We start from the raw sequence: 16,994 nt of genomic DNA, 5'->3' as shown, positions 1-16,994 counted from the left end.
AATGTTGACATATGATAGCCATTAACAGTCCTTCCTTTTACTCTCAAAACTCTCTCATTTGGATGGCATATTTTAGGGTCACCCTATACATAATGAATTTCCATGTTCAAGTTCTCATGATTGCTTCATTCATTTCATGCTAATGGTTCTAAATAGCAGTGTGCATTGCGGGAGGGGTTACAAAAAGAAGGAAAGTGGAGGGATGTGTCAGAAATATCCGAAAAGACTGTTTCAAGTACTCACTCCTGTTTATGAGAACTTACCATTTTGGGAATTGCTGGGATAAAAGACTTAGTTACTTACAAATACTGTGAAAAGCTCTTGTGATTCTAAAGCAGTATCCTCCAACTGTATCCTAATTGCCATTTGAAAACTCCCACTTTATATCAAAGGTCAAAACTGAATGTATATTTTACAAATATTCTCATTTAACCCTCAGTTTTGACCTTTAGTGCCTAAGCATTAATATTAAATATTGAGTACATGTAAGACAAATAAATTATTCCCCTAGGTTCACTACGTTAACCTGTGTCTCTTTTCTGGAGGTCAATGCCAAGTGTTTTAAATATTTAAATTTACCTGTATATGCTATTTATAGAAAGTAGCAGATAAACAGAAAGAAAAAGAAATATCTGTAATTCTAATGTACCATACATCAATAACCACAGTTCCATAGTACCCAACAAAATGGTTCTTTAAAAGATATTCTTTACATACAACAGAGAAAGGTTGAACATTATACATTTTCATGAAAGCACTAAAGACTGATATAGTTCAATTAATATCAGACAAAAATTTTATGTAAAGTATAAATATAGATAAAAAGTTCATAATGATAAGAGGGCCAATACACCAAAAACATATAACAAATCTTAATTTATATGCATCTAGTACCATCATTCATATATGTGTGTGTATATATTAAAATTGACAGAACTAAGAAAGAAAATGCATGAATCTATTAGAAGAGCAAGCAGACCAAAATATCAGTCAGAAAACAGAAGACTTAAAATAAGACTATTAATAAACTTGACTCAAGCCAATTCTAATAACTGCAGATATACCTTCTTTTCATGTGAACATGGGATATTTCTAATATTGAACACATGCTGGAGCCATAAAGCAAATATCAACAAAATTTTAAAGGAACGAAATAATACAAAGTACGTTCTCTGACTGTAGTGGAATTAAGGTAGAAATCAATAACAAGATACTGGTAACTCAAAAATCTGAAAAGTTTGGAAATTAAGCCAAACCCTTCTAAGACATCTAAAATTTTAAAGAAGAACTTCATGATATTAGAAAAGATGTGCATTAAATAGCAATACATTATGACATAAAAAAATGGGATAAAGCTAAAGTCATACTTAGAGAAACATTTATGACCTAAAATGCATATATTTGAAACAAGGAAAGGCTGATAGTAACTTTTTTATACCAACAGCCACCATTAAGAGGGTAAAATATGGAAAACACAAGTAAAAAAGTAATTTGGAGGAAACAGATACTATACAGTGGAGAAAACTCCAAAAATATTAATAGCTTCAGAGAGATAAAAAAGGATTTAACATTCACAAAACAAGAATGGGAGTCTATAAAAAACAGACCATCCCAAGAAAAAAAAAGGAGCTAAAACATAAAAATTTAAAAGGCAACTAACCTAGGAGATACAATATCCAAAACAAACAAACAAACAGGAATTACAGAAAGAGAGACCAGAGAAAATGGTGGAATGGAAATCAACAAAAGAATTAAAGAGTCCGGACAAGATGGAGGCATAGGTAGACACCCTGTGCCTCCTCGCACAACCAAAAGAAGGACAAGAACAATTTAAAAAGAAAAAAACAACCAGTACTGACAGAAAATTGAACTGTTTGGAAGTCCGACAACCAAGGAGTTAAAGAAGACACATTCATCCAAACTGGTAAGAGGGTCAGAGTCCGGGAGCCGGGCAGAGAGGACTCGTGGAAGGGGGCCTGGTGGACCCCAGGTGCGCAAGGCAGCAGCGGGTGGACCCAGCGAGGCAGCAGGTTGTAGAGGGGTGCGGCGCGGCTGGTCCCACATTCGCACACAGATAAACCAGGCCACAATGGGGAGCGAGACAGACCACACACCCCAGGGTCCCAGAACTGGGAAATAAAGCACTGGGAGGGGAGTGAAGGGGGGGAAATGGGACAACTGGAATAGCATAATCAATGAAATATATTTAAAAAAAGAATTAAAGAAAATTTCCCAGGATAAAAAAAACTATGAATTTCCAAATTAGAAGGGCCACTGAATGCATAGCACAATCCTATATCAAAAAAAAAAAATAACCCCACACACCAAGTCATATTCTTATGAAATTTCAGAACTTGGGGACAAACAGAAGATTCTGCATGCTTCAGAGAGCAAAAAACAGGTCACTTACAATAAAATAAGAATCAAATGTCTTTGGATTTCTCAACAGCAACACCAGAAGAAAAAAAAAACAAGGAGCAGCAATGTAGTAATATCTTCAACATTTCTCTAAATTTAGCCAAACAATCAAGTATGATAGAAGAATGAAGATATTTTTAGACACTCCAGGACTCCAAAAATTTATATCCCAGCCATCTTTCAGAAGAATCTAATGAATGTTGAGCTTCACCAAAAGAAGAGAGGAAACCAAGAGAAGGGAAGACATGGAGGAAAAGAAAGAGGAGAGAGTTGAAGATAAACTCCAGGCAGGACGATGAAGGTGGATCCCGGGTTCATAACTGTGCACCAGGTTTAGAGGACAATGTCCAGACTGAGGCAGTGTTACTGAGACAGCCCTGACGAGGGCTGCCATCCTGGAATACCTGGAATACCTGCCGCCTTTTTAAAGGAGGACAGAACACCTAGTGAGCCTGGTTGCTACCTAGTGTTATCTATACCTAGCCTATCTTGACCATATGCTGATTGACCATATGCTGAGCTCCTGCTTTCTTCTCCCGGCCTATGACCTACATCATTGGATGACAGATAGAGCATATGCTCCTAGTCAGTGTGTCTCGGTCTTTAGCATGTATCAAAACCACTGCAGGACTTGTTATACACCAATTGTCGGTCCCTAACCCCAGAGATCCTATGCAGTAGGTCTGGGCTGAGGCCTCAGAATTTCTTACAAGAAAAAAAAAGTGATAACATATAAGCTACAGAGCAGGATAGTTTAAATACAAATATCCAAAAGATGGTATAAAAAAGTTTCTAAAGTTAGTAAGACAATGAAAACAGCATGATACGGGCAACCTAAAAAGGACAAAACACACAGGCCACCAGAAAAGCCAACAGATATTTGAAAAGCTACTCAACCTCACTTTTAAGAAGAAAAATAAAAGTGGAAATCACAATAAAACTACCACACCCAAGAAAATGATTAAAACGAACAATTATTTTTGCATTTTGGCACAGATGCAGAGAAACGACAACTCGCATACACGGCTGGTGGGAAGGTAAATCCTTGTAACAACTGTGGAAAACTGCTCGGTTTTCTACACTAACTGACGCTGACTATGTGCATACTCTGACCCTGGAGTTCCGCTCCCTGGTATGTTCCTGCCAGAAATGAACACGCTTTCTCACCAAAAACATGTTGCAGGCACAATTAACAGCTTAAAACGGTTAAGAAATAACATACATGTTTATCAATGATACAAGACTAAGAAAATGGTGCTGTGTTTATTGAACACTAGAGTATAAAAATGAACAAATATTACATGCCACACAATGGATGACTCTCACAAATGTAATGCTGACCAAACAAGCACAAAAGAGCAAATACTGTTTGATTCCATGACCAACTAATCTTAAAAACGGCGAGAGACACCAGTCATGATAGAAGTCAGTGTGGTGGTTAGCTTTCGAAGGGTGACTGCAGGAAGTGATCACAAGAAGAGGAGGTCTGAGATGCTGGTCATCTTCGACTTCCTCACCTGGTAGGGTTATATGGGTGCATCGCTTCGGGCGCATTTATGGAGTTGCGCCTTCATTACTTGTGCACTTTTTTGTTACACATCTAAAACATCACAGGTACTTCTATAACATAATGCTTCACAAGAAAAAAAAAAGAAAGAAAACATTAGAACTCACCAATTCATTTCGTTCATCTCCAAGCAAGGTATTCCTGTCTTCTAGTTTTCTTATAGTGGCATTCAACTCAGCTATTCTCTTTTGATTTCTTCGCAAATCCTATACATGAAAGTTAAAATGGATATTTGGTCAACAACACTTTTCACAAAGTTTTGGAATACAGCTCTTAACAGTAATAGGCTTAAGTCCTTTCATCTGGCTTACAAGGTGAGAGCAAAATGTTCTCTTATTCAGAGAGGAGCAAATACTTACCTTTTTTAAGCCCTCAACATTTACCACTTGGATTTAAGAATGTCTAGTTGAAACTGCAAGTGAATTTCATGTGGCAGCTACTCCCTGGGGCCCTGACTCCTGGCGGGGGGAGGTCTTTGGACCAGTTTATTGAATCTGTGAGCTGTGAGACACAGTGATGTTGTGATTATATGAAGTTCAAGGAGCACCCCTGTGTCGTGGCTACACATTGCTTCCCATAGCTGAGACAGATGCCTTGCTACAAAACGTAGCCAAAGAAGGGACAAAGCGCTAGGCAGAGATGGGATTTGTAAAATCCTGCACATTTCTGGAGAAGACGGTGAGAGTGAGAAGGCTGGTGCATGACCTTCATGCATAAAAGGAATATTTTGCCCAGAGCAACTGGCTTGCCAACTGGCATAACTGTCATGGATCGCCTTCCACACAGCAGTCACAGCTGAATTCTGTTCTGTAGAGTCCATAGGACCATTATTACCATACACTTGCAATTCCATTATCATCTTGCATTTTGATCATTCTGTATTGTTGACAAGGCAGTTTCTCACCCATTACATGCGTAGCTCACAATAGCCTAGAGGATGCAACAGAACAGGTAAGACTCGTGGAGGTCATAACTTGTTCAAGGTCTCGTGGCCAGTATCAACAGATCAATAGCTAATATGTATTAAATGCTAACTGTGTGGCAGACACTGTTCAACATTTCACATTTCAATCTTCTAAACCTGAGACCAGCCTATGGAGTACCACCATTGTCTCTGTTTTACAGATGAAGGAACTCTGAGCAGTGAAATCATTTGCCTAACAATAGTAAATGGCAGGTCCAATAGTAAATGACAGATCCAGGATTTGAACTAAGGGGTCCGACTCTAGAGCCTGTTCTATTGACAATGTTGCTACACTGCATGCAGGCAAGTGTCAATGATAAAACTAAGATTCACACCTGCTAAATCCTAGAACTGCAATTTACACCTGCTAAATCCTAGAACTAAGATTTCCATCTGCTAAATCCTAGTTCTGCAGTCTCTGTATCACTGACTGGGATAGAGATATCCTGAATACCGACTCATAAATTATTCATTACTTGGTTCTAAGTACTACTTTGGAACCTGTCTCTGTTCCTCAATAATTCATTTTCATCTTTTTAGCAGCTAAATAATTTGAAAGGTATAAAGTATGAAAGTCAACTATATATAAGCTGATTGCTACTGCTGTACTTCTGAGAATAATTTCTCTCATAAAACGATGAAAACCCACACAAATAATTGGCAAGTTTAATCAGACTAGAAGCGTTCAGAGGATAATATAAATGCTTTAGTCTTTCATAGTTACACATTTTGACCCCTGGATATGATAATCATCTTTACCAATTTCCAGCCCAATTGATCACGTGAGGGAAAATTACCAGCCTTGGCAAGAGGCAAAGCCTTTTCATCCAATTTATGATCCTTTATAATAAATAGGCTGAAGTTTGGATAGGTATCGATGGCTCAAAAAATTCTGTGAAAGATTTTTAAAAGATCTGTAATTCTCTTGTGATCTGCTAATGCAGTGTGTACCACTTGGCTGTCTATGAAATCAGAAAACCTCGCTCCCAAGATACTAGCGGGTTTTACAGGAGGAGATAGAATTGATTTCTTTGTAGCAAACAGGAAAAGAGCTTCAATGAAAAGGAAAACTTGGGAGCTAAATAAAAGGCGATCGCCGAGTGCTCAGCTCCGACTGGGACGGACTCACAGGACTGCCGCAGTGCTCGGAGCCGTCCCCCGCTCTCCCCGGGACCTCGCGCTTCGGGCTGCTCATGCTGCACTCCGCCTCCTTGACCAGAAACAGCTGCTCGTCCAGAGCCTCCTTCTGCAGCTGGAGCTTCTGCACGTAGCCTGTCTGCGTCTCCAGTTCCTTCTCCAGGGAAAAGATGATCCTGTCCTTGGCTTTGATTTCATCCATCTGAATTAAATGACACCCAGGACATTTTCTTTAACAATGCTGTGAAGAAATGTATTTTTACGATGGCATGAGGTTAACTTCTCTCTGCTGACTGTTATGGAAGAAGGTCAACGCTATTGAAAGAAGGGCTATCCTAGGCTAATTAGGTATCACAGAGAGTAATTTATTTTCTCTCAAGTAGGTTCTGTATAGATGCTTTGACTCAATATAGTGTTGGAAGTGGTCTGGGTTGGGTGCATGTGGAAAGAAAAGATGCACTTTAAAACAGACCATTATCAACAGGTCATTAGTGTTGATAAAGGCAGATACTACATACACCGTGTTTCCTGAAACAGTATTTGACATCACCTCCTCTTTGGAGGAATAGCCTTTGAGTTCAGTTCAAACAGCAATGGCCACTAGGAGGAGGCTGTTTGTAACTGAAGAAGCTGCAGATTTCCGAGGAACCTAGTTATTTATTTCCAGAGGCCACTATGTTTGCATTCAGGCTATGAATCTGGAATGAGGTTCTTCCGTGGTTCCTGTCATCTAGCTCTTCCCATTCCTATCCGAGTTTCAGGGCAGCCAATTCTCAGCAACCATTTTACCCTTACTGTCAGGAAACCCTGGCTGGAACAAGACCAGGGATGGGAAACACCGAGTCACGGCAACACTGTTTTCCCTCGTACACCCGTGGGATGTATTCATTGAACCCAGCACTCATCTCTGCGGAGCCTGGGCGTGGCCTCAGAAATCTTTCTCAACAAAAGGCCTGTAAGCACTCATTATCAATTGTTCAGTGTTCCACTGGACTGAAATGCTTTGGCCATCCCTGGATGAGGCCAAGTGGGGTGTCTGTAAATAATGTTTGAAGACAGCATGGCCATCCGGTAAAACCTTTCTTCTCATTTCATTATATTTGATGTGAATATTCAAATTGAAGGTAGAGAAAAGACATTTACTATGAGCAACATTATACTCTTCTCTTTATAAAGATGCCTCCTTATAATAACAAGTTACTTTGTATAAATCTTTCTTTGCTGTGTTCCTTACAACAACAAAAGGACAAACACTGTGTTACACAGTCATGTATGTCCCACATGTAAACATCTTGTAAACATCTGTGAGCTGCTGCCTCCAAGTCACACGGTGAAATTTTAAGTCAATTTTGGGTGGCCAATGGGCTAAATTCTGTGATAGCATCTGGTAACTTGGTGAGGAATTAAACATTGTCTTGTTAATTTGGGAATAAAAGCACTGTCTTTAGTCTCTACCTCCTCCTAGAAGATCAACTCCAACATTACTCTTTACTGAGTGGCACATTCATTTGTCACAACTGTCATCCATGCTGTTATTTACAGTTTACCAGCGTTCTAGATACACATGCTCCTAGGTGGTCTTGATGCACCCTGCCCAGCTACATTTGCTGGGGAATCATTCCATTCCTGCTTCTATAATCATCCTCATCATCCCCATCTTCATAACTGAAATTTATTCATCTTCTACCACAGTCACAGCATTAAACTCAGAGCTTTACATACCTTATCTCATTTTATTAACAATCCTTTTCTATAGGTTCTGTTATCACCATTTCAGAGATGATGAGTGAGGACTGAAAGGGTTAACTCAGTCATAGCCATTTGGCTAATTGGTGAAGCCTGATTTTAAATTCAATCTTCTGATTTCAGAGTCCATTCTATTAGATTCTATGCTATAGTGACTCCAAGATTATTTCTAGCATTTCTCCCAGTGGTTTTCTACAGGATATACCAGTAATTAGTGTTGAGAAATTTCTATATACACAGTAGGTATAAGGATGAGCTGTGGACTCTGAATACCAAACTCTTCCACATTTCTGTTCTTAGATGGAAATGGAATACATATAATATATACATTCTGATATATAAATATATATATATATAATATATTCATATATATATACGAATTTCCAGGGGAAATTTTCTTGACAGAACTGCTCCCATTTCTTTCCCTTCCAGTTACAAAAATAGAGCTGGTGGTGAGGTTAGAAACAGGATAAGAAGAAGGTGAAAATTAAAGGTGCATCTGTATGACTGAAAACATTTACCAAGTTATTCGGTTTGCACCCTATTTTCGAAGCACTCTTCAGGTAGCTTAGATTTTATATTGTTATTAAGGGGGATTTCATGTCTATTTCAGCAATATGCTGATGAAAGAAAAGTCATGGAAAAAAAACTACATATCAACAAGTGGATGTACTTGTAGATTTTACATTGAAAACCATCAACAGACAAAACTATTTAATGTAAAGCTTCCTTTTCATTTACCTACCTGCTGACTCCTGAGTTCACAGGGCTGATTTCTTCTAATCAACCACTGTTGTTTCAAAAACCCAAAGGCAGGGCAGAGACCAGTATTTCTACACTGTGTTTGGTCTCTTCTGTCAACCAGTACAATGGAATGAATTGCAGAAAAAGAATTTGAAAAGTGTGGTAAAGGCAACATTTTATAGTCACAATGTATTGCAGTACAAAGAAAATTACACATGTTTAGTTTTCTAAAATGTTCTATGGTAATCACTTTTTACTTAAAATAGAAATCCTAGAGATTGAATCCAAGGAACATAATTAGAATTCTTAGAAAATAATTGCTTAGAACTAGTAGACACAAGACTGAAAGTACAGTTTTTTTTCAAGAAATAATTGTTCTTAGAGAACTATAAAGTACATTCTAACAGGTGATGGTTAATTTGATAAGATATAACTAATGTTAAACATTCTGAGTATATACACGTAAGCGTTTCTTCTAAAATAATTAGACAAGGTCATTCTAGGCTTTTACGCAATAATGTACTTTGTTTTCATTTTAGACGTAGTGAGAGACAGATGGCTTTGGTCATGCATATTTTTATGTGCATGAACCAAACTCTATAGGGGTTGGAGTAAGTCTTTGAACTTGATAATAGCATATTTAGGAATAAGCTACATAGGAATGACATCCAACTGAGAAATTATAATGACCCCTGTTTATTTGGGGAAAATTTATTTTTTAAAATGGGAATTTTATAGTTCCATTGCTTTCCACATGGTTCCTAGAAAGAGGACTAGTGAGTCACACAGGATGTTCCCGTAGCTACCCCTCTCAGATGTCTTAAAAGTCACAGAAACATCCCTTACCCTTGTAAAAACCCATTTACAGCCCTGGCTGGCGTAGCTCAGTGGATTGAGCACGGGCTGCAAACCAGGCATCGCGGGTTCAATTCCCAGTCAGGGTACATGCCTGGTTGCAGGCCACGGCCCCAGCAACCGGCCCCCAGCAACCGCACATTGATATTTCTCTCTCTCTCTTTCTCCCTCTCTTCCCTCTCTAAAAATAAATAAATAAAATCTTAAAAAAAACCCATTTACATTTTTATAAATGGGAAAGCACATGAAAGCATGCTGATTTTGGACAAGCTCATAATTTAGAATACTTTACAGACATCCAAGAAAACAGGAGTTATTGAGTAGGTACTCTCCACATATACTGGGCTGGAGGAATCCAGTTTTTATAAGAAAGGTGATCCAAAATCTTTTACATTTTATGACTCTGTCTGTCTGCCTACCTACCTACCTATCGACCTATCTTGTATTTTGGAGAGAACACAAAACAAAGGTGAGTGTATAATCCACCTGCGAGAAACATCTGAAAGAGCAAACCCGTGGCACCCTGAAACCCTGGAAAGAGAACGGTTCTGCACTGGGTTACTAACCAGCCTCCGAATATCCCGCTCGGACTCCCACTTGATCTTGGAGATGGCTTCCTGGTGGGACTGATGCTCACTCCTCAGGTCCCCAGCCTTGATTTTATCCGCTTGGATCATATTGCTTAAAGCCTCATCCACCTGCTTCTTGGCAGTTTTCAGGTCCGCAATTTCCTGTAGGAGCTTAAGGCGCTCCGCGTCAAACAGTTTCCGGGCCTCCTCCCGGGCCTCAATGGTGAGCGCTGTCCTTACTTTGTCGCTGCTGCCATCCCGCAGGGCGCACAGAGCCGACTTGAGCCTCTGGATCTCCCCATCCCGAACCTTCACTGTCCTTGACATTTCTTGCTCGTGCTGCTTGATGAGATTCTCCCTCACAGCCTGCAGCTCCTTCATCTTCTCCTCGTGGAGCTTGGCTTTGAGTTCTGTCACCAGGACCGTGTGCTTGCGCTGTTCCAACTCACGAATCCTCTTTGCTTCTTGAGTCTTCTCTCTTTCAAGCTTAGATACCTAAAGGCAGAAAGGTGAAAGGATACAAGAGATGAGCCTCAAAGGAGAGGGGTCCAAGGCAGGATCTGCAGACTAGGCCCCTGTGATTTCCCAAGTCCTTACCTCTTTTCAAATGCCAGGACACTGTGGGCTCAGAGGGAAGGGAACCTCAGGTTTTAAAGCTGGGAATACAGTGTGCAAAAGGAGGAAATACCTAAGGATGCTTATATTATTGGTTCAGAGAAGTATTTCATGTGCTGGGGCCTTTCTAGTCAAGGTGTAGTCTGCAGACAAGTAGCACAAGTATCACCCAGAAGCTCGTCAGAAGTGCAGAATCTAGGGCTCCTTCCAGATCTATGAATTAGAATGTGCATTTTACCAAATCCCCAGGTGGCTGGTATACACAGGGAAATTATGAAGTGGTGCTATAATGGTTTTCGCCTTGGTAGAGAGGAGTTCAAAGCAGACCACCCAGAGAGCTTTTTGGACCACACATCTCTAGCTAGGTCCAACTGACACATGTGGGTGTCTCACGACAGTTCATAGAACATTATGACCAGACTAAGAAATTATGGCAGTTGCAGCTTAAAAAAGCCTTGGGATTCCTGTTCTACCGTCTTCTTCCCCTAACTCATGCCTGCTGCCTTTGTTCCTCTTCATCATGTCCATGCACATATACACATACCCCAACCTGGAAAAGGGGAAGAATCAGGCAGCCACCGGGGTCACATCTAGTTGACTGAGACTGAGTCTCTGCATTTGTAAAATTGGAAGGCTTCATAAAATCATTGTTAAGAGGCTTTTCAGCTGAAAAATATTAAGAGTCAAACTCCTTATTGAAATCACTGTAATGATAATGTAGTGTCTGAGATTTTACTTACCTTCTCAGTTTATTTACCTTCAGCTAGAACAGATTTTTTTAAAGTCCAGATGACATTTGATGAATATTTTACTTTAAAGACATAGCAATTGTTCCCACGTCGGCTACTCTAAAAGAACTCAGGGCTCAAGGAGACTTGGCAAAGGAAGCAGCCAGGCACCTTCAAACGTGTGTCCTTCCATCTTGCCTCCAGCTTAGACCAGAGTCCCTTCCTGGATGCCTCTTATCACACACGCACCAGAGCTGGAGTGTCCAACACGGTGGCCACCGGCCACACTGAGCACTTGGAATATTGCAAGTCTGAAGACTTAGTCTAAGTGTAAAATACATGCCAGATTTCAAAGACTTAGTGTAAAGTAAAGAATGTAAAATATTTCATGAAAAAGTTTTATATTAATTACATATTAAAATTACAATATTGGGAAAATTAAGTTAAATAAAGTATAGTATTAAAACTAATCCTTTGTACTTTCAAAATTCTTGTTGCAAGAAATTTTAACATCACATCTATATGGCTTGCACTGCAGCTCATATCATATATTTTTCTCAGGCAGCACTGCCCCAGGGTTCTTGGAGGTTCACTTAATGAACCCAGCTGTCCCCACATGCTGGTGACATTCTCTGAGGAAAGCCTTGTTCTGATTTGACTGATGTGCCTGCCCAAATGTCACCCAGGGCTCCTTTACACTGTGGCATCAACTTCTTAACACTTTGCTTCACCTTTCGGGCTCTCAGCAGATTTGGTTGGACATCCAGCTCTGGAATCTTCCTCTTGAGGGACGGGGAGAATGCCATTGTGTACACACGCCTTGCTTTTCTAGACCCATGTGCCTGCAGACTCCCCTTCCTGACCGGCCCTTCCCTCCTTGGGGAATCCTCTCATTTTACTTGGCTCGGCTAGAGACACCCTCTGTGGTCAGGCCGCCCTTGCTCGCCGAGGACAAAGCTCATTTCTCCTGCCTTTGTCTTCTAAGTGTACTTTGTTAACACCTCCTTACTTGTCCTGTCCACATTTTGCTTTACGCTATGTTTTTTTGTACACTTGTCTGTTCTCACCCCCTCCTCTCCTATCTCTACGCAGACTGGAAACTCCTAGAAGGTGCCAATAAGCCTTGTGCATCTGTATCTACCCAATGGCTGCCAGCACAACACATTAGAAGAAGCCACAAAAAGTGTGTGGGAATAAAGAATGGATTCCAATATGTGTCCCTGGCTAGCCACCTAATGGGAGGCAAGAAGAGTATGTCCTATCATACAGTTTAGAGAATACAAGCTTCTAGGGTTACCCAAAGCAACCCCTCACCCACTCCTTCCCTGTATAAAGCAAGAATAAAACAAAACACCCCTAACATATAAGGATGCCTACTTGCTCTCTGCTTGATGTTTCTCTCAATGCTTCAATTAGAACCACCTAAATCTTAATCTCCATTTTTCTACAATGAACCGAAGTGGCTATCTTCTGACTCATGGGTAGACAAACTGCAGCCCATAGGCCAAAACTATTTTTGTAAATAAAGTTTTATTGGAACACAGCCATGTCTATTCATCTACCAATTGTCTGTGGTTGCTTTCAGGCTACAGTGGAGTTGAGTCATCTTAGAGAGATTGTCTTATAAAACCTGAGGTACTTACTATTTGTCCTCTACAGAAAAAAGTTGCTAATTCCTCAACTAGATGGAAAAGAAAACTCTTTGAAAAGGGGTTCTTATTTTTCACTGATTTAGAAACTGATAATTTACCTTCTATCTAGGACCTTGGGAATGTTAAGTTTAGCTCAAATAATAGGAAATTAGTCATCTTCCATTTCTGTAGAATGTTTTTACATTGGGTACTTGGAATAGCATCAGGACGACAAAGGCTGGTATCAAGTTACTACAGGACATTTTAGCTATTCTTCCTAAAATAATGAGAAATGCTAGTGAAATGGACGAAGGAGAAGAAATTCTGGGTTTGCATTTCAATTTCACCATCTGCTATACCTAGGAAAGTTGCTTTATCCTTCTGAGGATCTTCGATTATTCTTTTTAAAAAAACCTATAAAAGGGGTGCTTTTAGGGTTAAATTAGATAAGGCATGGGAAAATAGATTGAAATGTAATGTACTAAGAAATATAAGGTATTATTACTATTGGATATAAAAGACAATTAAAATCTAAAATTATTTAGTCAAATTCTCTGTAAGTACATTAGATTCTATCACTTTGTAATTTGTTTCTCTCAAATTATAAATACCAATCTTTCATGTGTAGACTGTAGAGATAAATTTTTTAAAGTCCATGAAAATATAGGTACATGGAAAATAAAGGCGTTAGAAAAGTAAGTTTACAGTTGTGAGTAGGAGAAACATAGAATTTATTCTTGCATTACTATTTATTATCATATTATTTATTTGTATTACTTGTCATTTTCTTGTTATTATTTTGTATCCTTACTCAGGTTTTCTCTTCTAGGTAATGAGGGCTAATAATTTATCCTACTTTAATACACCCATGTGTACTTCAGATTGCAGACAAAAACAAATGCAAGCAAACACTGGCTTTACTGCCCATCGCATAAATGAAACCATGGAACCCAAACAAAATTCAAAGGCACTGAATTACATCTGGCACTGATTTTGGTTGTCATGGAAACTGGTGGAGGGTTTGGTGGAATTTCTAGGTATGACTGCTTTTTCAAGCTCGAGAGGAGTGTTTTACTATAAAGGAGATACAAGGGCTGTGACTGCCATTTGGATTCAAAGAACCAATAGAACTTTGTGGTAAAATCATTTTCTGAGAATTATTTGCAGACCACATTGTAACAATAAGAAAATAGATCTTAATATCTTAGTGGGAATTGTAAGAATGAGTATACAAAAAGATCCATGTACAACTATGAAAAAGTATAAAAATGATAATGCGCTGAAGTAGAAGAACTGTTTAGTGGGAGAAAGAACCAATTGTGACTAGTGGAAATGTTTTACGGAGAAAAGTTCCAGCTGGATCACATACTAGCATTCATCAGAGTCTTGCTTTGAGTCAGGCACCTTTCTCTCCTAAAGACTGTACACAGGTCAGGACATGTAACCTCCTCACAGCATTGAGACATAGGTAGTGCTTGTTTCGTGTGAATTTCAGGTGAGAGAAGTGAAGAACATCTCCATGTCAGTGTGATGGAGAGAGGGTTGACCGGAGCCCTAGGTGGGTCAGGAGCCGGGTCTGCGTCAGAACCCAGACCTCTTTGTTCGCTCTGAAGCCTTGAGCGGGCAGGCTGCTTCACCTCTCAGCCTCCGTGTTCCTGTTTACAAACCGGGATGGGTGCTACCCTTCCCCTAGAGCTGTGAGGAGCAACTACATAATCTGCCAAAGTGTCAGGAAAGGCAGGGCCACCTGGGAGATGAACAATTATTGATCTATGGTAGATATTACAATATTAATTTTGATAACTATTGCTATGCAATCCTATATAAATGCCAACATACATATAAGTATCCATATTATCATGATAAGACTAATATCCGTATTATTGTGTTAAAACTGTAACAAGTATTTTCCTAACATAAATAGATGCTCAAAGGTAAAATTGGGTTTCCTCAGGATGGACTGAGTCCCCCGACATTGATGGCACCTAATCTTAACTTGGGAGCCACTTGGATGATGTGTACACAGAGGGAATGGGGTACGGGCTGGGACAGGGCAAGGGGGGGAGCCCTGAACAGGCTTTGAACAACACAGCTCCCAAATCCCTTCTCCTGAGAGGTTTTATGTGGGAAAAAAAAAGTCATTAGGAAAAGTTAATCCTAGTGAGGAAAGCTTATGTTATGACAGAAGGAAGGAAATTCCTGACTCCCTCACAAAGGCCTGTCCCCTCCTATCCAATTCCAGACTGGCCTTTGCAAAATGCCAGTGTAAATTCTGCCAAGATCAAGTCGGCTGTGATGTGAGCACTCACGTGACCTGAGAAATCTAGGATTAAAATTGGACAGTCCCGGCAAAGGTAAGGGAGGGCTGAGAGGTTATCAAGGCAAGACAAGCTAACGAAAGCATTGGCTCGGATTACAGGCATCGGATCTTGCGGGAGGTCTAAACTCACTAGGTGAGTTTGTCATGGGTACTACATAAATCTCAAACAGGAGAGGCGAAAAAGGGAAGGGGGCAGGTCACTTCTACGGGAAACTTTATACAACCTGAGGAAGTGCAAAGGATTCTAGTTTTTCATTTCTTGACTTTAGCCACTTAGGCTTCCTGAAAACAAAACTAAAGACACAAAAAGCCAGTAGCACTGCACCCCAAATGTGGGCCCTGAGCCCAGAGGCTCTGAAGCACTCAGTGAGGACAGAGAAAGGGCTGGTGTTCTGAGAGTGCCCTCGCAGGAACAGAGCATGGTGGAATCGGGTTTTCAGCATCACCTACGTCACCGCCTTAGTGAAGGCTGGATTCCCACGTTGGCTCCTCCACTCCGGTGGCGCTCGTGTGTCCAATGAGTTAAAGCGTTTGAACTCCATTTCTCCATCAGTGAAGTCGGGCTAGCCATTGCAGCCCTTTGTCCCAGGCTCACCGCGGGGACTGTGAAAATGCTGTGCAGTCTCTGAAGGGCTATTCCCATGGTGGAAACTCCTGTTTGGAGCTACCTCCTCCTGGACCCTGCACCCCAGGCCCGCTGCTCTCTGCCACTGAGCCTTCATTCCCTGTAGCCATGGGTTGCTCTTAGGTGGGAAGCCCTGGGGATCGTGGGGCTGGATTTCCCATCCCACAGCAATTCCTGGTGTGCTCACAAACCTTAGCAGGTTTGTGAGCACACCAGGTGAGCACACGCAAGTGCATCGCAGCCTCCCAGGGTCCAATCAGAGTTGATCAGAGGAAAACACTACAGCTTAACGACTCAGGGTGCTGGTCCGAGAACAAAACAGACCTGCGTGGAAATCCTCTCTCCCCCAGAGCCCGGGGTTTCCCACTAAGTAAATACTATGCCAGGACTTGATGCCATGGCGCTAAGGGAAAGTTTTTAAAGGGATCATGAAAATTCATTCAGCAAGTAATACTGTGCACCTCCTCCATGCCAGGCAGCAGTATTAGCACCATGACACCTGACTTAGGAGACTGATTTAGGGGAACTTCAGCAGACACGGTCTCTTACCCACAGAGGGTCACATGTTATTGGGTGTGGCAGCAGGAAATCAACAAGCAAGCAAACAAACAAACAAACAAACAAACAAGGTACCTGCAGACAGCACGCAGTTCTATGTTAAAAATCTAGCAGGATGATGTGGTAGAGCAAATGGAAATAGGGGAAGAGTGTTACCTAGACTCAGTGGTCAGGAGGCCTGATAGCTGAAGAGTCCTGAAAACTATCTGGATGGAAGAAGAGCTAGAGCAGGCATGCGCCTTTCCTGATGCACGCCCGCAGTTACGGGAGGGCCTTAGTTCTTCTATCTCATGCAGTCCACTTATTCTGTAAATGCGAAAATGCGGGCCGGGGAAAGACACAGTCATCCAGCACAAAGGTCCCACACTGTGCCCTTCCTCCCCACCACAGAGCCTCCTGAGGTCCACCCCCGAGTCCTTATGCCTGAAGTGCGGTGAAAATGACCTACTTCTCTGAATATTTATTCCTAGGAGTGCTTGGCAAATTTTTTAGATAATTTCTACTCAGCGCAAGTTGA

At 40.8% G+C, this 16,994-nt stretch overlaps 1 protein-coding gene across 3 annotated transcripts in view; it reads right to left on the bottom strand.

The window, feature by feature from the left end:
• JAKMIP2 (janus kinase and microtubule interacting protein 2) overlaps window positions 1-16,994 on the bottom strand; it is a 139,288-nt gene that overhangs the window by 45,398 nt on the left and 76,896 nt on the right. For all 3 annotated transcript variants that reach the window (XM_045827596.1, XM_045827606.1, XM_045827613.1), the window contains exons 3-5: window positions 9,998-10,495; window positions 6,079-6,288; window positions 4,093-4,191 (exon numbers count right to left, since the gene is read on the bottom strand). In XM_045827596.1, coding sequence (XP_045683552.1) covers window positions 4,093-4,191; window positions 6,079-6,288; window positions 9,998-10,495 — 807 coding nt within the window. The remainder of the gene's footprint in view (window positions 1-4,092; window positions 4,192-6,078; window positions 6,289-9,997; window positions 10,496-16,994) is intronic.

This window comes from Phyllostomus hastatus, unplaced genomic scaffold (genome assembly GCF_019186645.2).
Source record: "Phyllostomus hastatus isolate PE091 unplaced genomic scaffold, TTU_PhHast_1.1 phas_contig_150, whole genome shotgun sequence".
In the NCBI taxonomy this organism is placed as follows: domain Eukaryota; kingdom Metazoa; phylum Chordata; class Mammalia; order Chiroptera; family Phyllostomidae; genus Phyllostomus; species Phyllostomus hastatus.
This window is presented reverse-complemented; position numbering and strand designations above follow the sequence as displayed.